Source organism: Dryobates pubescens, chromosome 5 (genome assembly GCF_014839835.1).
Source record: "Dryobates pubescens isolate bDryPub1 chromosome 5, bDryPub1.pri, whole genome shotgun sequence".
NCBI lineage: Eukaryota > Metazoa > Chordata > Aves > Piciformes > Picidae > Dryobates > Dryobates pubescens.
In genome coordinates, this window is record NC_071616.1 from 28,611,984 (window position 1) to 28,632,540 (window position 20,557).

Here is a 20,557-nt window from a genome sequence, read left to right on the forward strand (position 1 = left end):
TTCTGAAACTTCAAAATAAAATCAATAAAAATAAGAAACCACATGAAAATGGAAATTAAAAGTATTTGGTAAGTATTAAAGACAGTAAGTACTCACAGCATCTACAGAGATCTCCATTCTGTCCAATTCTAACACTGTCTGTAAAGAAAATCAAAATATTATGTATCATTTTGCTAAGGCACAGCATGTTAAAAACCTATTCATATAAGAATCTTAGAATAGTAGTATTCAAAATTAAACATGCCTTTTCTTCCAAAACATTTGAAGCCTATGCTTGTATTTTTGTGTCATAAATGTCGTTTTACATTGGCAGAGATTTCTCAGAGCCCTGGTCAGACTCACAATGAAGAACTAACAGACTGTCTCTTTGGAACTCAAAATACACTCAAGGAAAGCACAGAAGTTTGAGTGGCTGGAGCACAGACCTAGGAATCGAGACTTGAAAAAAACAACAATAAAAACTCCTTAGGAATCTGAGTAAACCAGGATGCTCCACACAGGTGTTCACCCAATCCCTCTTGCATACTGGCCCTATAAGGAAGATAGCTCTCCGAGTTACTTCATGGCTTCTTTGAGTCTGAGCATGGGTATGCCTTCATGATGTACTTCTTTGGGAATAGTCACATTACAAAGACATTCATAACATTTCAAAATTCTGCAAACCCTTCATCTGTATACTTTAAAGCATGAAGATTAACAAAATAGCTCTACCTCAAAGACTTAATAATTTTTAACTAGGGTCAAACTTTAATCCTATGTTTTCACAAATGGTCAAGGGCCTGCTTGCCAGGTCAAAATCATGAATCCTAGTCACTAGAAAATAACTGCAGTATAAGTATTGTATCTTCCTTAAATGGTCTAAAATTACATTATGGGCAACAGATTTTTTTAGTCTCCTGCTCTTAACTTAAGAGCATCAACAGAAAGCATAGCAAGATCATCTTAACTTTTGATGCTAACCACAAGACAAAATGCTGCTAGGAAAGAAAATTGCTTACTCTTTTTACAATACTCAGGACATCTTTGTCTTTCTCTTGACAAAGAAGTTTCCTTATACATAATTCCAACTGTTGAAGTAAATGTTTATCAGTGGGAATCTTCAGAGTAGATTTCACTTTTGGTAACAAGCAGCATAGCTTCATTCTAAAAAAAAAGAAACATTTTTTAAAATCGCTTTTTTATGCAGATGTTTAATGAATATCACTATTTTTTGTATTGCTAGCATTTGACATAAAATAATTAAGTTAGTATCTCTTATCACAGGGTGTTAGGGGTTGGAAGGGATCTCTGGAGGTCATTGAGTCCAACCCCCCTGCCAGAGCAGGACTACAGAATGTATCACAGGTCACACAGGAATGTAGCCAGATGGGTCTTGAAAGTCTCCAGACTCCACAACCTCTCTGGGGAGCCTGCTCCAGTGCTCTGTGACCCTCACAGTGAAGTTCCTCCTCATGTTGAGCTGGAACTTCCTGTGCTGTAGTTTAGATCCATTACTCCTTGTTCTATCACAGCCTGCAACCGACAAGCGTCTGTCCCCTCCCTCTTGACACCCAGCCCTCAGATATTCATAAACATTTATTAAATCCCCTCTCAGTCTTTCCAGACTAAAAAGCCCCAGGGCTCTCAACCTCTCCTCATAGGTCATGCATTTCAATCCCATAATCACCACTTCCCATCATTTACCAGCAGTCCTGGCTAACCAGGAAGGTCCCAGTTGACGGGAGGTTAGGAAAAGTGACACCCATCTATAAGAAGGGGCGGAAGCAATATCTGGGGATCTACAGATCTGTCAGTCTGACCTCAGTGCCAGAGGAGGTTATAGAGAAGATCATTTGGAGTGTCATCACATGACATGTATAGGACAACCAGGCAAGCAGCCTGGGCTTAGTAAAGGCAGGTCCTCCTTGACTAACATAATCTCTTTCTATGGCAAGGTGACCTCCTTAGTGGATGAAGAAAAGGCTCTGGATGTTTTCTAACTGGACTTAAGTAAAGTCTTTGTCACTTTGCCATAGCATTCTCCTGGAGAAACTGGCTATCCAGGGCTTGGACAGGCGTAAACTTTGCTGGGTGAAAATGTGGATGGCTGGCTGACCAGACCCAAAGAGTTGTGCTGAATGGAGTAAAATCCAGTTGGCAGCTGGTCACAAGTCGTTCTCCCCAGGGCTCAGTATTATTAACAATATACACAAGGGGATTTAGTGCACCCTCATTAAGTTTGTAGACGACACCAAGTTGGGTGAGAGTGTTCATGTACTTGAAGGTTGAGAGGCCCTACAGAGGATACTGGACAGGCTGAATAGATGGATTGAGGCCAAGTGAGATTCAAGGCCAAGTCCTTAATATGGGTCATGACAACCACACACAATGCTACAAGCTCAGGGCAAAGTGGCTGAAAAGTTGCCTGGCAGAAAAGGATCTGGGAGTGTTGATTAACAATTGACAGAATATAAGCCAGCAGTGTTCCCAGGTGGCCAAGCAGGCCTATAGCATCCCGGCTTGTATCAGAAATAGCGTGGCCAGCAGGACTATGAAAGTGATTGCCCCCTCTATTTGACACTAGTGAGGCAGCACCTCAAATAATGTGTTCAGTAGAAGGAAGTAGAAGCTTTTACATAAGGTAAAGCCTATACTAACTTCTTAAACTCAGATCACTGAGAGAATTGCTTTTTGTGTTTTATTTTACATATAGTGACATTTAAACAGATGGAAATTAATGGGGACTGTGAAGTTACATTTCTCCCTCCACACTCATGAAACTGCATATTACCTTCACCTATTGCCGGCTCTTTTGTCTCAGTGTTTCCATTCACTCCCAAAACCTGACGTTTTCTCTGTTCCCCAAATACTCAGACTGACTTGCTTCTGTGGTTTGCTAACATCCTTCCCATAATCCCCTACACCTATAATACAGGTCATCCTGAAGGTATTGTAGAGCTTTTTACTGAAGTTCTACTATATAAGCAAAATTTTTAAAAGTAGTAATATTTCTTAATATGTTATTTAAAACTTTCTTTTTCCTGTACACTGCTACGTAGTCTTCATACAGTACCTCACATTTGCCACTGGATCATGTGTAAGTTCAAGCACAGGTAGAAAGAAGTATTTACAAAAGAATGATTTTGAAAACAGTTCCATAATGAATTCACAAGTATCTAAAAAACGAAGCCTGTTCCAATAACTTTTTCCTTGACCCAGTTCTGAAAAAAAAAAATAACAGACAGATATTATCAATTAAGTTTTCAATGTTAAATAGAAAATATTTCAAGGATAAACCTTTGACTGAAAGACAGTAATCTCATTCATCACAAGGCACATCTCAGCCTATCTAAATTCTTTCTTTCTGTGAAAATCTAACCTTCTGAATTCAATGACCGCTTTTGTCAGTGTGCAATTTGTTCAGAAATACAATTTGTCTATTTAACCATTTGAAAAAAGCAAAACCAACCAATGAACTGTGTTGAACTGTATGCCTTTCAAACCATGTCACGGGTATATCTAATTACAGTGTAAGCATTAGGGATTACTAACGGGAACTATTCAAACTTCTAACCTGCCTTTAAAACAAATAGCATAAGCCAAAAAGCCAAAAGGTGATTAACTCATTCATAAATTAATTTCTGAGAAGACTTATTCAGCTTTTCTTATGCTGAATTCTCAGGAGAATTTTACTTCTCCGGAAGAACTCCACTTTGTATATTGCAGCACATCCAGCTAAGCAAGTTTGTAGTCAAGGTTGGAAGGGTCTTGCCAAATCATCAATTTTTCATCATATTGCCTGTTTCCCAATAAACACTGAACAAATATAGCCATAAACAACAGATCTTCTCTCAAAACTAACTTGCGTCTCTAAGTAATCAAAGAAAAATTATCTTACGTTCAATCAGTTTCTGAATAACCTCATGCCGCTGCTCTTGTTTGCGATTGTAACGCAAATACACGCAAAGAGTCCGAGCAGCTGCTTTTTGGACTGGCAGAACATTCTTGGAAGAAATAAAGACAACACAATTAAACATATCTGAAGGAATGTGACTGAAAATGTAAAACAAAAATAATCTAGAAATAAAAAATACAGCTAAACATTAGCCAACTTCATAAATGTTGAAATAATTAGCATAATGGAGAGAAAATAAGGAAGTTTGGCCAATTCATGAGACATCTACTTCTTTATACCTCCTGCCTAACTTTTTAATTTGAATATTTCATAAGTGCCATAAAATATTCCTTGTGTGGAAGGCACCTTCTATATTGGAGGTCTTAGAAAATAAAACTTAACAATATCTTCTCTTCATTTGGTTTGAGAATAAAGTATTCTTTCATAAAGAAGGGAACACAATGCAAAGTCACATATGGAAAAAAAAACCAGGAAAAAGAAGACATATATCAGAGGAAAAACATTTGGTTTACTTAGAAACAAATTAATAATAAGCACAAGGAAAGGGTGGGAGGGAAAAAGCATAACAATCTATCAATTGAAATTTTGCTCCTCAAATGGGGGGAGTTCTCAGAGCAACTTTTCAGTCTTATATCAAAAAACCCACAGCTTGATATACCATATACAAAGAGAAACAGTACTTTAAGATTAATACAACATATAAAGCGCTATACAAAGCAAATACCTGATGGTTATTGTTCTAAATAGTGTAAACAAAAAAAAATGGGAAAGAAACAGGCCAACTCACATTTGTCAAAATGATTGTCAACATTCTGTGAAGAAAACGGTAATAAATCTGATCACTTGATATGATATGAGGGAGACATGCATATTTTTGTAGTAACTTCTCATGAGTTCTCCATTTTAAAGAAGTTGCTGCTCTTTGTTCAGCTGCTGTTAATGCAGGAATCAGGTCAGGAATAGACAACTAGAAATAAAAATATTAAAATAATTTTACATTGTCTAGCTGTATGTCATGTCAATATGCTTAAAAAGCATATTAATGTAAATACGTAATGTAAAATACAATGTACAAAGGGAAGAAACTTTAAGAGGTAAATTAATTTCTCTTCTTAGATAGGATCAGCTACACTGTGACTATTTCCAGTAGAGATTAGCCTAAACTGTTTAAAAAAAAAAAATAAATAAAAAATTAATGATTGGGGTTAAAGACTCTCCCTTACACACTAAATGCCACTTATCTAGTCAAAAAGCTATCCCAGTATCTAAGCAAGTACACTTTCATTTCCAGCTTCTCCTCCTGACAAACTGATGGCTATTCTCTTTGTAATATCCTTTTATAGAGATGAAGACTATTACAACAACCTTCCTCAGTCTTCTCTCTCAAACTAAAGAAATTCTACTTTGCTTTGAGTCTCAATGTTTGCAGTTATTCTTCTCAGCTCCCTAAATCATTTTAGTAAAAATGATACACGTTTTCTCAGTAGGAGGCAGAGATTGTCACATTTGACATCGCATTTGTTATAAATTCACAGCTGTAAACACCGGAAATTCACTTTTTAAACTACACTTTCAACTGTTGTGCATACAAGCAAATAGATATATTCAGTTCTTATATTGTTGGAATATCTCAATTTCTCTATACATTTAGCAGCATCTTCAAGCAGATGATCGCTTATGTTCCATTTTACATGTGACAAATCACTGAAAAAAACATCATCTACAGCCATATACAATTAAATTAGCAAAGCTGGGAGCTGACTACAGATCTCCTAAATCCTAATTTGGTGCCTTTACTTCAAGAAGTAAGCTTCCTGCTAGCAGAAATTGTGTCTGAAAACGTCAACCATAAGCAGCTGGCTCACCAATATTCAAAAACTTGAAAAAAATAATTAGGTATTAGTTATCACTCCTTTAGCATGACATCAAAGGGTTTTTTTAATTTCATAACTGCATCTCAGTATTTTATCTATTTCAGCAAACTTGTGGTTAAGTAGAGAAAGAACATGGATTTTTTTATTTTTATATCAAGTCTTTCAAAATAATTAAAAAACAAACAAAATAACACCAAACCATAAAATGTCTGTCTCTCCAAAGCAGAAATTAATAATGAAACCCTTTTTATATAATATATGACTGAACAACTTTGCTACTACCTTAATTTAGAAAACAAATTAAAAACACATGAAAGCACCCACCTTGCTTTCTGAGCCACTGTTTTCCCCTCCATTAGCCATTAGTTCAAGGATTTCAGGAAGGTGACCTACCAGGGCATCTAACACCTATTTAAAGAAAGGCAGTATGTATCTGTAAATTAACTTGACTCAGTTTTTATCTCTACCCAAGATATCCCTGATGACATCTCATATGATACTGTTCTCTCACAATCATATTTAAAAAAAAAAAAAAATTAATTAACTAGGTGCAACATATTTGGGTTGATGAGGACTGGGATTTAAAACTAATGTTTTAATGTAGTAAGCAGTAAAAGTATTACTGGCTTTAGTTTAGGAAAACAATTACTCGAGCATTCATTCTTAAGAAATACCTGTATTTCATAGACAGTTAAGAGCCTCAATTAATACAATTTGTTGCCCTTCTCTGGACTCGTTCCAGCAAGTCAACATCCTTCCTAAACTGAGGGGCCCAGAACTGGACATAGTACTCGAGGTGTGGCCTAACCAGTGCAGTGTACAGGGGCAGAATGACCTCCCTGCTCCTGCTGGCCACACTGCTCCTGATGCAGGCCAGGATGCCATTGGCCCTCCTGGCTGCCTGGGCACACTGCAGGCTCATGTTCAGCCTACTATCGACCAGTACCCCTAGGTTCCTCTCTGCCTGGCTGCTCTCCAGCCACTCTGACCAGAATATATTTTTTTCTCCTAAAAGCACTTTTTCCTTCTTTAGAAGAAAACTGCAGTTGATAAATTAAAAGAGAATATATAGTCTATATTAATAGAAATTATTTTCAAATGTTGTAATACTTGAAATAGGATTAGAAAAGTGCGTAATTAAATATTTTTGGCACCAATCCTGACTGAGGTGTATAAAAGATAAATGCACTAGATATTTTTCTGCGATTTAGGCAATTGTATAGGGATCAAATGAAGGCATTTTTCAAAATCACCAGCTGCTTCTGAGTCTCAGCTTTCAAGTGTTCGACTTCAGAATTTTCAGATGAGTCAGAATTTCATAAACTCTAAGTAGATGTTCTATGAACATTTTTCATGTCCTTAAAAATGACTATCAAAGGGTACCAAAACAAAAAGGAACACCTGAAAGCAAAACATTTTTCAATGCCGTATCCAAAGGTCCTACAAAGAAAACAAAAACCACCAAGTACTGAAATAACTGGTATCAGAGAACTGGTGATTTTGTCTCAAAAAAAAATATTTGGGGGGGTTTCAATTAAAAAAAAAAAATGCTAAATACATTAACTGTAATACAGGTAAGTGGCTAATGTTTTTCACAGGTTGGAATCAAGGTATGCTAAACTACACTGACTCACTGAACTGTACACAACTTCTTCATCTCTTCTTTAACTGCAGCAATGAAAATAAAACAACTAAGGCCTTGAATGTTATTAATGATTATTTTAATATGGTATCAAAACCAAATCCTTACACAGAATTTGTAAGGTAATAAATAATACGGCAATTAAAACAATTTAGAATTATTATTTTCAAAAGCTGATAAATTCAATGTGGGTTTACTAAATTCAAACATCTTCCTTATTTTCCCCCTTTTTATTCACAGAAGACTAGCATCTTTAGGAAACATTTGCCCATCAGAAATAAAAGGTTGCTGATCATTTCAGTTACTCTACTGTCTTACTGTAGAGTTATTAAACATCATCTGCCTCAATGTAACATGCAAAAGAAAGCTCCAATTAAAATATATTACCTCCAGTGACTCATCCTGTAATAGTGCAACCAGTTCTTTATGTATTGTGCAGACACCAGAATTTAAAAGCTTGGCAACCTAAAAAATTAAATAGCAAATAAGTTAAATAGCAAGGGGAAACATTCTTTAGTTCCATGTCACTACAGCAACCATACCACATGAGCTTACTTTACAGTAAACATGATCTTAAAGATCTTTTCCAACTGAAACTGATTCTATGAAGATGGGATGGACAACAATTGTTTAGTATCAGCCTTCTAAAGTTGTGTACTTTCCCATTAATCACATTAAAAATATGCTTATATAAAGAGTGAGTCAAGTAACAGCTCTATTATCTAAACATGAAACATGCTTTTGGAATTAACTCTATTTCACATTTACTGAACTGGAAAGCTAGAAAAAATCTTTATGGAATATTCAAAAGTTTTACTTCATGCTCCTTAGAAGAGTTAACATTCATTTGTCAAATTGTCTTAGACTATGCTGGCTCTCCATGATATTTAAGAAGTTGTGGCACTCGGGTGAAGTCCCTAGTAACTGGAAGTGGTCCCTTCCAGTAAATTGTATGAGTCTATGATTCTATATACAGAGGTTAGAAGAGATTGAACATCTTTGACAAACAAAATAATTTCAACAAGTCTTTTTATTTTAATTGAAGAGTCACTAATGTGAGCTTGAAGAAGGAAAGAGCATGAAATTTACACATGTAATCACTAACAAACCACTGAAGACTTACTTCATAGAAGCTTATGGCCATAGTGTATCTGACAGGAACTTCAGGGTCATGACAAAGGCAGAAGAATATAGAATACAGTTCTAAATGGAAGTTCTTTGGATCCACAAAAACAATCATGGCCTGTGGTAAGATAAAGGTGTGGGTTTTTTTAACTGCATAGCTAAAGGACTAAAGAATCTGAGACTGTCAGATAAAAACACTGAGTTACAACCAGCAAGACACTTGGAAGACAATACGTTGTGATTTTAAAGAGGAGTGTGGCATTTTTAATGTTCATGTGAAAACACAGGCATCTGACAAATTCTGGACTTGAGAACTAAATTGGATTTACATATCTTCCAGACACTGCATAGGGTTTTTTTCTCAATACAGAGATTAGAAAGACAACCTATAAAGGCTTAGTTTTAGAAATATTGTCAACATTTCATATAAAATTGAAAGCTGCAACTGGAGACTTCAACACCAAAGAACATTTTAGCAAGCAGCAAACAATGTTCTGACTTTCAACAAAACTCTCCGAGTGTATACCTTGGTTTTGCTCAAATAAACCAACAGATGTCTACCTACATACAGACTGCATGTCTTTAAAAGATAGTATAAAAATAACTGGCTCCTGGTACGAATGTATTTTCTTTAAATATAAATGCAGGATGTCAAAATAAAATGTAGATTTGCAGAAACATGCTTGGTAAGTTTGAAGACTTCACACAAAAGACTTTCTCTATTCAGACAGGAACATTACTAAAACATAAATCTAACCATTCAGAGTCAATTTTCAACTTCCTAAAGTGCCATGACACACACTAAATACAAAACCTAGATCTGAGCGGTTTGAAACCAGAGGCTCCGTCTTACAGTCATTTTCGCAGCATCTTAGCACTAAGGGTTTGAAGAAAATGTGTAGGACTGAATGAGACCAGTAACCTCTTAGAACAGCACTTTTTCAGTCAAAACTGGTAAAATTTTTGGATAACCCCTACTTTAAGCCATTAACTTGAACTATCTAGAAGACATGTAGAATCTAGCTAACCATGTACAACTTGAGAATAATGTCCCAATCACTCATGCAGTCCTACTTAGTGAACTATATGCATGACAAATTATTTAACCTTAAAGTAATGTTACTTACTGGAAAATTATAAGCACAGTTCTTCCTCACTGAAATATACTTCTTTTCCTGTTCCAGAGTTTGAAGTTGTAGTTGATTATCATTGTGTCCATTTTCCTGCTGTAAACCCAGTGTGGAAAGCTTCTTATAAAATTCCAAAAAACGTAAGTGCTGTTCAGGAGTAAAAATGCCTAAAAAAAACAAAACCATTTTCTTTCCTCATTACAAATTCTGCTAATAATATCTCAAAACAAATCTCATTTACAAATCTATCCATTGTTATACCTTCTCCCCCCATCTTGACTCTAGAAGAGTATCTTCAGTACACATTCATTACACAGAAAAAGTGAAATATAATAGCTAAATGTAACAGAGTGAATCTTAATTTCTGTTTACATAATTCTTGAAATACACAGGATTTTACTGCACAGTTGCAAATATATTTGCATGTTCCACTAATCTTGGTTTATTCTTGCATAACATTTTTAGGGATTTCTGGAACTGTATCACATGAAGAATGCATGCCTGAACAAAGCTGAGAAGTTAGGCCATGCTGCTGCAGATAATGAAGAGATGTAAGTATAAAATTGGAACACTCAGAACAAACTGGCATGTAAGTAACAAGAGGACTTCAAAAATTACATGTCATTTTATATGTACATTAGTTAATATGAGAACAATCAAGGAAAGGGCTCCTTTTTCTACTCACAAGAGAGGAACACTGTTAATGACAGATACCAAGAAGAATGAAATGCTTAATCATTGCATAGAATTGTTTTGGTTGGAAAAGACCTCTAAGATCATCAAGTCTTTCTGTGAAGAATTTATTCCCAATATTCAGCCTAAACTTGCCCTGGTGTGGATGATTTCAGATTTTTATTTCCCATAACACCTTTCCTAACTATCATTTCATTTGCTACATTAAAATTTGGAGATTTTCTGTGAGCTTCAAATTCTCCAATCATCCTCGTTTTATTTAAAGGTTTCTTAAAAATAACATAAAATCATACCATATAATCCATTACACAATTTCCCTAAATGGAAAGACAAAGAAACTAGTATAGATTCATCTGCCTTGAAGGATTTTTCACAGAATGATTTCACTAAGGGGAGCACAGTTTGACTTCTATCATCTGAAAAACAAAAGACATTTTTAAAGTTAGCCATTTGTCAGCACCTGAAAAAAAAAAAGCACAGAAAGTGGACTTCCATAGTAAGTTATGAAAAGTTTCATTTAACATGCTCAGGAATATTTTTGCAGGCACTCACTGGAGATAGAAAACAAGAGGTATAGAGAATGCCAAACATACTACTATAATACAGGTCCTAAATTTTAATACCTTACCTGTTTTGTTTGGGTTTAGGGAAAAGGCATCCTCCAGTAAAAGATGAGACTGAGAAGAAATCAACAGTCACTAACTTCTCCAATCACCAAGAATACAGAGAAGGAAAGAATACTTTCATAATTCTACAACAGATTTCCTATGTTAGTAGGAACACACAGAGATCAAGACCGAACATGACCATGACAGCAAAAGTGAAAACCTGGACACACAGGAAGTGAAATTTTTCAGCTTAGTGAGAGGAGGTTGAAAATCTTCTGGTAAACAATAAATTCACAGAAAAACAAGATCAGTAAAGGCAAAGGAAAGAAATTAACTGATTCAGAAATTAAAAGGCAAATCTAATCACTCGGCCTCCTTATAATGTAAAGGAGTAAATGGTCAAATAAATTTATGTGTTTCAACTTGTCTTAAATGAAACCATTATATTTTAATATGTTCAATTTTAAAGGCATTAGGATCTTTTCATGGTAGATCAACACCAAAATTCAGGAAATAATTACAGTTGAGCAAAATATTTAGTTTGACTTGAAGAAATATTTTTACATTGTGAAAAACAATTGTATATAATTTTGAATGATGAACCTTCAAAATGTTTACTTTCTAGTTCAGCCATGAAACAAAAGAACTACACAAATTTAATTTCTAGGAATCTGTAAATTTCTGAGTGCTTTCTCTAAGATTTCTGCAATAGCTAAAAGCAGTAGTTACAAAATCAAAGAGGGAAAGTGGGAAGAAGGGAGGGAGGGGGAAAAAGAGTGAAGACTAGGAGATGTAAAGAGAAACATAAACTTGATATCACCAGTGCAAAGGCTTAAAAATTTGAAAATTAACCATTGATACTGATAGAAGCATTAACTGCTAAAAAGTCTATTTTTGGTATTCTCCTCATTTTTTTTCCTTTTCTTATGAACTCCTCCAAATAGCTTATATGCAGTTATGCATTTTAGTAATTCATCACCAAATCCCTGTTCAGTAAATACTAGCTCCTCACGTATGTATCAAGAAGGAGAAGCAGAGCTAGTAAGATGAAGTGGGAGTGGGAAATGTGGCTCAAAATACTGAGTTGCTAATGAAGAGTTTGGGAACTGAAGAGTTTGGGAAAATATGGTGTAAAGAACAGAGTGGCAAATAATAAGCAGTGACCAACAATATAAAATATTCACACAGAGCAGTTGATTGAAGGACAAGGCAGAGCAGTTACTCAAAATGTTCCCCTATATTGGAACAGTCACATTATCTCTCCTTAAAGTTTGCCCCATGCAATGTTCAACTCAAACTGTGATGACAATCCAATAGTCATGCACATAGGTAATCCACTGCCACTATGCCAAAAGAACCAGATAAAGAACAGAGAACTTCTCCTTTGCATGAAGTCACACTCACCCCTACACTTGAAAAATCATGAAGCATTCATGTTGATTAAAGATAGAGGCCACTAAGAAAAATACAAGCATTTACATTTTCTGTTTTAAATAGTGAAAAGCTACACACACTTTGTCATTGCAAAGAAAAAAATCGCAGTGCCATGCATCCACTGAAGAGCAATTGCTAACAGTTATGCACACAGCAGTTTGTGAGACTTGAGGAAGTGTTTTCTGCTCTGAAATTTACAAACGCAATTGACACATAACCCTGGATGTTATAATTTGCAGGGTTTACTGATACACACATAAATATCAGATCATTGCCCCAGTCTGGGTTCTTCAGCTCAGAAGCAGGCAGCGCTCTATAGTTAGGGCTGGATTTACTTCAATTAAGCAGCAAAACATAGTTAACAGCAAAAAAAAGCACAAGCAACTGAATCTGTTGAGCAAACATTATATATTGTGTGTTTTGACAGCATTAAGTAAATACTAACAATCCAATGTTTGTATCATTTATACAATAGTTTTACCCATTTCGCTTAGCCTCATTATATTAGAAACTTGGAATAAGACAACTATTTCATGGACAACTGGCTCACCATCCTTAAAAGTTACTATGTACAAAGCACTACAAGACATTAAATACATAAAGGATAAAATAATAAACAAAATAAAACCAGAAATATCTGAAGAGTGCAGACAAAACAAGAAGTATTTAGTACATTTATAAAATGCATTAAAGCACTGAGAACTGGACTAGTAAGCCTAAATTAAATACTTACCTGCATCAAACATATCAAGCAGATTCACTAATGTCTCAAAAGCTGCAAGGCGTACACTGCTGCTCTCATCTCTTGCCAGTTCTACTAATTCAGGAAGCACCACAGTTTTTGTTAGTTCTGTCCTGCAAAGTGAAGCAAGCAGTCAAGAGAAAATATATAGCAAAAATATATTGCTACAACAGAATAGAATTCTTCCTTGAAGTGCCAAGAATGAAAAACTGACAAAGTTGTAAGAAAATTAAAATTAAATAAGAACCTCCAGTCAATCTCAGGACTTTTTAATTTGTCAGCCAAAGAAATATGCAAGTCTGAAATGCAAAACTTCATCACCAAAAAAAGCATTCAAATTGGCTTGAAATAAATTGCAGAACATGCAGTCTGGAAAAAACTTGAAACAGACCAGCTATTTCCCCAAGAAAACTCTTCTGATCAAATATACAGAAGCTGCTCAGTGCAACGGACCAAAGCCAAAATGATTAAGCATGAGTCACACTGGACTGCAGTTCCTGGAAATCTTATGCTTCAAAGATAAGCCTTCTCTACAAAGACTAAGCAAGTACTGCTTAGAGAAAACACGGTTTCCCAATTAGTACAGATACTAGCTTTCAGTAAATAAAGGGTTCTGATGGCCTCTTTTTGTCTTGGTAATTAATAGTACGGTCTATGTGTTTGATTCCTGAAAACTTGAATCTATGCATTGGCAGCAGACTGCTCTATTAGGGACTGACTTTGAAATCAAAGAGGTGGCTAAAGAGGAGTTAAATGCGTGTTAAACTTCCAGTTTTCCAGATATCAATAATATCAACCAATACTCCTTTTTTTCTGTCATCACAAATTCTTTAAAATCCAAAGCTATTTAATATGGAAAATTTTAAAATTATTTCCTGTGTTAATTTGCATTATGTTATAAAAGAAAGTAAGTAAAAAGACAAATTAAGAACTTCGCTAGGATGAGTAATGCTGTGTTCACATTATTCACATCCTCTGAACTTGCAAAAGACCAATGGAATACAGATACAAGTTTGGGAATCTAGAAGTTATTATCCTGCACAACCTTACCAAAATGTAAGTTAAATTAAGAACATAGCAGTAACACTCAGGTCTTGATGTGCATATGCACTCCCTGTATCTGAGTAAGCTGAAACACTGCCTGAACATACACTTTTCCAGTTTTCGATGGTAAATTCCACTGGGATAGGATGAGAGGGAATGTATTTAAGCTTGATAAGGGTATATTTAGACTAGGTATTAGGAAGAAATTATTTACAGTGAGGGTGGTATGACACTGGAACAGGTTGCCCAGGCAGGTCATGAATGCTTACTCTCCGCAGGTTGGCCAGGCTGGATGAGGCCTTGAGCGACCTTATCTACTGGAAGGTGTCTCTGCCCATGGAAGGGTGGTTGGAACTAGATGATCTTTAAGGTCTCCTCCAACCTAAACCATTCCACAAATCTATGAATATTCTTTCTAATCACATTTCAGTTTTAGCCTCATCTTTGAACTTGCTCATTCACAATTGTAAAGGCCAGCAGGACTCTTAAGATCTGATCTACGCCCACTGTGTAGCACAGAGCAGGGAAACTAACTTGGTAATTTCTTCAGGTCTTAAGAGAATTTACTGTCTCTTTTTTTTTTTTCTAACTGAAAAAATAAGAGATGGACAGATCTGGAATTTTGAAATATTTGTCTGTCAGAGACCAATCCTGCATAGGTACTTAACATGCACTGCTTATTAAAATAGAAGTCTGACTTTTCCTATTACTGTATGTGCCATATTGAAGGCCTTCAAGCTCAGAGTAAAGGTGATACTGAACAAAAGTTCCTTATAAAAAACATTTAGCATCCTTTTGCACAAAACTTCATGGTCATTGTTAAAAACTGCTAATACTTGCCATAAGTATCTTCCATTTTTTCATAAGCCTAACAGCATCAATGGATAATTTAAATAATTACAAGAAGCTCTATATGGACTCATTACTTCAAAACCACTATTTGTATGGTTTAGCAATTTTACTACCAGAAAGAAACAAAACCCTGAAAAAAAAGTAAAAGATCCATTTGCCAAACAACACACCTATACACTTCAGAATCATTGTTGAGTATACATGAATTAAGTTAGAAATCTAAGGAGGTTTTAGGTTAAAATTATTTTAAGGAAAGACTTTGCATTTAGAAGCAGTTACACAAACTGTACTCACCCTACTCCTTGAGCTATATGTTCTAGTTGCTGACACATACAAGCTCGCACTTCATACTCCACGTCACGGCACAGTGATTTTACCAATGGAAGAATCTCTCTCTTAATACTAAAAATGTGAACATTTTTATTCATATATAAAACAAGAATTTATAAAATCCACTATGTAGTATTCAATTTGTACATGTATATTACTTCTTACTGGCAGTATTTTTAAAACTAATTTATCACATATGGCAAATGATTATTCTGAAAATTAGCAATTATAAAAGAAAACTGTACATCAGACGTGCTCTAAAGAAAGAGAAAAAGGATTATCTATAGTCATTTTAATTTGCTCAGATTTCATCTTTCTTAACTACAAAAATAATAGGGTAGCTTACAGAAGCTATCCTCATTTAATAACCATCTTCAGTATAATTTTTGAACAGCCACCATAAGAATTAAAAAGAATAATGTAAATAGAAGTGCAAATCCCAAGTCATTGTCTCTATTACCTCTTCTTTGGTTTTTCATGAAAGAAATATTTGGGAACAAAGTAGAACAAAAAAAAAAAATTAAAAGCTTTAGTATTGCAATGTCTCTATGCAAGTAGACTCAATATTTCATATCAAATCAAAGACAAATAGAAAATAAATATTTTTAATTCTGTTTAAGTAAAAACAACTTGGGAGAAACAGCCACTGTTTCTTTTCATTGCCCAACCTGCTGTCACAAGTATTCATAAAATATCTCTACCCCCAAATGCTTACATTATTGCAAAACTCAGGAGAAAGAATATTAAGCTACAGACAAGCAAATTTTCAAGTCAGCCTGAACATCCTTCACTCATTCTAGTGAAAATTAATTTGTTTCTTCCAGCAAAATTTTACTTCAAATGTGAAGATATGCTTACACACTGCCTGCTTCTGAGGCCAGACATGTCTCCTGAGCCCAGATCAAAATCCCTTCTGCAAGGGGAATGAGAGGGTGTCATGAACCTTATTCAGTCTGACACATTCTAAACCTGTGGTGTGGATCCAGGTCTCTTTCCAGGCTTCTGAACTGCTCTCAAGAGCCTTCTACAAGAGGATCTGTAAGACCCAGAAAATTCTCAGCCACTTTCTTAACAGGTAACTTCTGCACAGAAATGGTGCTACTACCTGTTCAGTAAAATTCAGGCATTCCCGTTTCTGAACATCAAGAAACCAAACGAAAGAAGGTATGATTATTTGAACTTTTATTATGTCTAACATTATCATCATTTCTCCTAAGATTACAAGTGATCTGGAAATTCACTCTTTTCATTACAATGTAATATGAAGTAAATAAAGGCAACTGGGATCATGCTGGGATTCTATACATTTTGAAGATACAGATTTGAAGGCTTTGGTCAACATTCTCAAAAAAGACTACGTTACCATGCCCATTACCTTTTGCATTACTGATAACTGTGGTCTACACTGCAAATGAAGGTGTAGATAGCTTCCTTTTGGTTGCTTCTATATGTTTGGGGGGTTTAACTGAATAAGGAAATAATAACTTAAAGGCATTAACTCCTAAATATCTTGTCATATAGTCCTGTTGTTCATCATTTCTGTTACACTAAATTCTTGCACTTTGGGGCAGACTAAAATCATTATTAGAGCAGGCCTCCTTAGCTAGACATGGTTTCTTTGCATTGAATTGCCCTCAGTTGATTTCTTTTGTAATGCAAAATCACATGTGGCCAGTTGCCTGGATAGAATGGTTCTGCTATCATAAAGAATGGATAAACTGCTCAAAGAATGCACTATGCCAACTGCTTTGGGCAGATAAGTTATTCAGATTTACTTTCATCATTGCTTCCCTGCTCTGAACCACTGTCCAAACACACAGACACTGAATCTAAGACCTGGAACAACAATCAGGCAAAAAGAGTGGCACCTGATACCTCTCCATATAATCAGAGAGAACCAAAAAGTCTATATACATGTTAAATTTGATTAGACAAAACAGTTGGGAAGTCTTTATGACAAGACTTAAGGTGATGAAATTGTATATTGTCTCTGTAATCTGCAGAGAAAACCACCATTTGGCTCATTTCCTGGTAAGAATAACAATGACATGAAAAGGGTACCCATCTGAACCTTTGGAAGAACTGAACTTATAAACTGGTGAACAGCAGGAAGTCCAAATATGCTCATTACATAATGAACATTTTCCCCATTATTATTGTCTGGATAAAAGGAAATGTAAAAAGAAAGCATTTAATTTTTGCAATAAAGTCCACTTTTCTTGTAATTTTTGCCCACTGACAAAGAAATACTGATAGACACAGTGTCATGAAAATATACATGCTGTCTACTTACATGTGAGATTCAAACTTGTTAGCTAATTTTCCCATGATTTTACAACTAATTAAGCGGGATTGAAGCGTTTGAGAAAGCTGTGCTTTGGAAACAAGTGGATTCAGAATCTATAGGCAAGAAAAAGAGCAAATATGTGAGCAGTAAATAATGTATTCTCCTTCTTAAAAGAAATAATCTATACATTACAAATGTCTTTTACCTCCTTCATGGAATTCATCAGTACTAATGATAATAACACCTATGTACAATAACAGTATATTGGAAACCCATAATTAATATTCAGTGCTAACTGCAGCATATTAAACGAGTATCTTGGCCAAAACACCACTTTCTGATTCACATCAGAGTCACAATTTTACATCTGTCTACTTGTGTCTTTAGGATTAAGTTGTATATGGATACTTAAAATAGCCTTTAGTTGGCCATTTTCACTAAAGTTAAGTACATTCCTGCACAAAACCAAACAAAACAACAATCAAAAACCCCCCAAACAAACCAAACCAATCAAAAAACAGAGAAATTAGAATAAAGTCACTCTGAGGTTTTTTCTCATAAGTTATCTCAGGGAGCATCACTTTTGACAAAGTTTAAAGGCTGATCCCTCTCACTTCTGCTTACTTTGGGATCTGCAGGGAAGAGGTTTCCACACAGATCTGCATTATAATTGGATCACTATTATTTGCTGGATTACCTCTGTGGTGCCAGAAACAAACTAAGAAAGGCCTGCAGAACACCGTAGTAAGATTTTTTTTTTCCCCCCTCCCCCCAGACAGAAACACATAAATCCAGCTGCCAGGCCAAAAGGAACTTTACAAAAAAGAATCTCCTGTAGTATGCCACAGGTCTATCTCTCTTGCAGAGCCCCACAAAATAATAATATATAGGGCAGAAAAGCATCACTATATTCTAAAAGCATTTTTCTCCTCCTCTTACTAGCTGAAATTTTGAGATGAGAGAATCATACCACTCTGAGGACAAATAGATCATCTAGGCTAGAATCAGTACGTAAGTTTTGCTTCTAACTATAATACTGCATAAAGAAACATAATAAGTTAACTACAAAACTGTGTATTACTTATTTAGTCTTTGAACTGTGACAGCAAATGCACCAGATATACTTCTAACTAGTGACCAGGAGACAGTCTTTCCTACAAAATGGCCATTGCCAGAGACAGGATATTTGGGCAGGCTGACCTACACTTATGTCCTTGGAATCCATGATTGTCCTATGACTTTTGCTTACAAAAAACCCCAAAACAACTAGAATATTCCAGGTTTCCTGATAAAAAGATCCTCCAACAAAACAAAAAGGCCCCTTTTCAGATTCAGGTTTCTGTATAACTGCTGAATCAACACTACTTTATCAGTTATCTTCCCAAAGCAAATTTTTGTGGAAACTTACAAATGTGTTCCTAGAGACAAATCAGGGGAGAAATTCTACCTTGTTTAAATGGCATCTTTAAAACTACATTACAATTAGATTTTTTTTTCCAACCTAATTTTTCAGCCTAAACTTCTAATCAGTTTCTTTTTTAACTTGTGCTGAATTTCAATTAACCACTACTTTCAACTAGTATTTTTATACTACACAAACAATTGGGTATTTAAATCTCCATGTTGTTTTAAATTATGAACATGGTAAAATATGAATGTTTCAAAGTTTTAAATTTAACAATGAAATATGAATTATTAAAACAAAATTGAATAAATTAGTTGAGTAAAGGGAAATGACATTGTGACTTAGCAACAGATTTCCTTTCTCTTTCTTGAGCTACATAGTGAAAGAGTGCTAGCAGAACACTGAGGTTTTGGTACATCAGGAACAACTGAGGTACACCATGAAATGGATCTATAGCATTCAGTCACTTTTAACAGAAATCAGAATTTTAGTTCAGTACCAAATCAAATGTAGCTTCTTTGAGACAGCACAGAATGAAATACCATCTTGTAAACCAAAACAGGATATATGAAAAATATGTTACTGAGAATACTAAGTGCAGTGGAAGTGTTACAGCAAACACGCTTTATTTATTTAAGAACGCTACCATTTTAACACATTACTCTCAGCATGATCCACAAGCATTCCTGTTTTCACAGACATAGAACTGCCAGAAATCTTACCAAGCAAATGACACTTGCTTAAAATATTATTTGTTATCAGCATATGTAGGAGAATATTATTACCTCATGTCGGACAGTCTCTTTAGGTAAAGCTTCTATTACAGCAAGAAGAGTTTCTAGCCATGCATTGCTGACACCTGTTAGAAAGAAATGAATTATATATTATGCTGTACATATAATAAGTACAACAAAACACACATCACTTTTACAAAGTTACTTCTCTTTTTTCACATGACCCTCTTCAAGAAGCTACATAGCTAAAAGCCTCTAAATTAACATTCAAGACTTCAAACTAAGACGCAGGGTAAGTGAGAAGCAGATTCTTTCCCTATTTCTTTTACTTTTTCAATGCCTGTACAAAGATAGCATTAATCTTGGGTTGTCTGGGATTTTTTTACAAAATTTCCCTCATTTAGAAGCATATTCTTTTCTTATAGCCACTGAAACTGCCTAGTTTTACAACAGGTCATTTTTTTTCCCCTTTGTATCCCAAATATAGCATCAAAGAAGTTAAGAAAAAAATAATAATCACACAGAATAAATGTCAACCATCATCCCTCCATTTCCTTAGCTACAAAATCCTGGTGTTTCAGTAGAAGCTTGGATTTAGTCCTTCAGAAAAAGTGTGTGTGTTTGCTTCAATCAGAATTACATTTAATTATCACAATGTAAGTGGTCAGAATGAAAAAATCTTTCCATTCATGCAAGTCTAGACACAAAGTCAGAGAGATTGTATGCACTGCTTTACACAGCACTGTACAGTCACTAAGGAAA

The 20,557-nt window shown here is 35.1% G+C and overlaps 1 protein-coding gene across 2 annotated transcripts in view; it reads right to left on the bottom strand.

The window, feature by feature from the left end:
• Nucleotides 1-20,557, bottom strand: part of PPP4R4 (protein phosphatase 4 regulatory subunit 4) — a 55,963-nt gene that overhangs the window by 10,437 nt on the left and 24,969 nt on the right. For both annotated transcript variants that reach the window (XM_054161888.1, XM_054161889.1), the window contains 14 exons: nucleotides 19,847-19,920; nucleotides 17,663-17,769; nucleotides 15,334-15,441; nucleotides 13,135-13,256; nucleotides 10,653-10,775; nucleotides 9,664-9,833; nucleotides 8,535-8,654; nucleotides 7,799-7,876; nucleotides 6,094-6,177; nucleotides 4,683-4,862; nucleotides 3,878-3,983; nucleotides 3,053-3,200; nucleotides 999-1,143; nucleotides 97-138 (listed from right to left, as the gene is read on the bottom strand). In XM_054161888.1, the coding sequence (XP_054017863.1) occupies nucleotides 97-138; nucleotides 999-1,143; nucleotides 3,053-3,200; nucleotides 3,878-3,983; nucleotides 4,683-4,862; nucleotides 6,094-6,177; nucleotides 7,799-7,876; nucleotides 8,535-8,654; nucleotides 9,664-9,833; nucleotides 10,653-10,775; nucleotides 13,135-13,256; nucleotides 15,334-15,441; nucleotides 17,663-17,769; nucleotides 19,847-19,920 (1,607 nt within the window). The remainder of the gene's footprint in view (nucleotides 1-96; nucleotides 139-998; nucleotides 1,144-3,052; nucleotides 3,201-3,877; nucleotides 3,984-4,682; nucleotides 4,863-6,093; nucleotides 6,178-7,798; nucleotides 7,877-8,534; nucleotides 8,655-9,663; nucleotides 9,834-10,652; nucleotides 10,776-13,134; nucleotides 13,257-15,333; nucleotides 15,442-17,662; nucleotides 17,770-19,846; nucleotides 19,921-20,557) is intronic.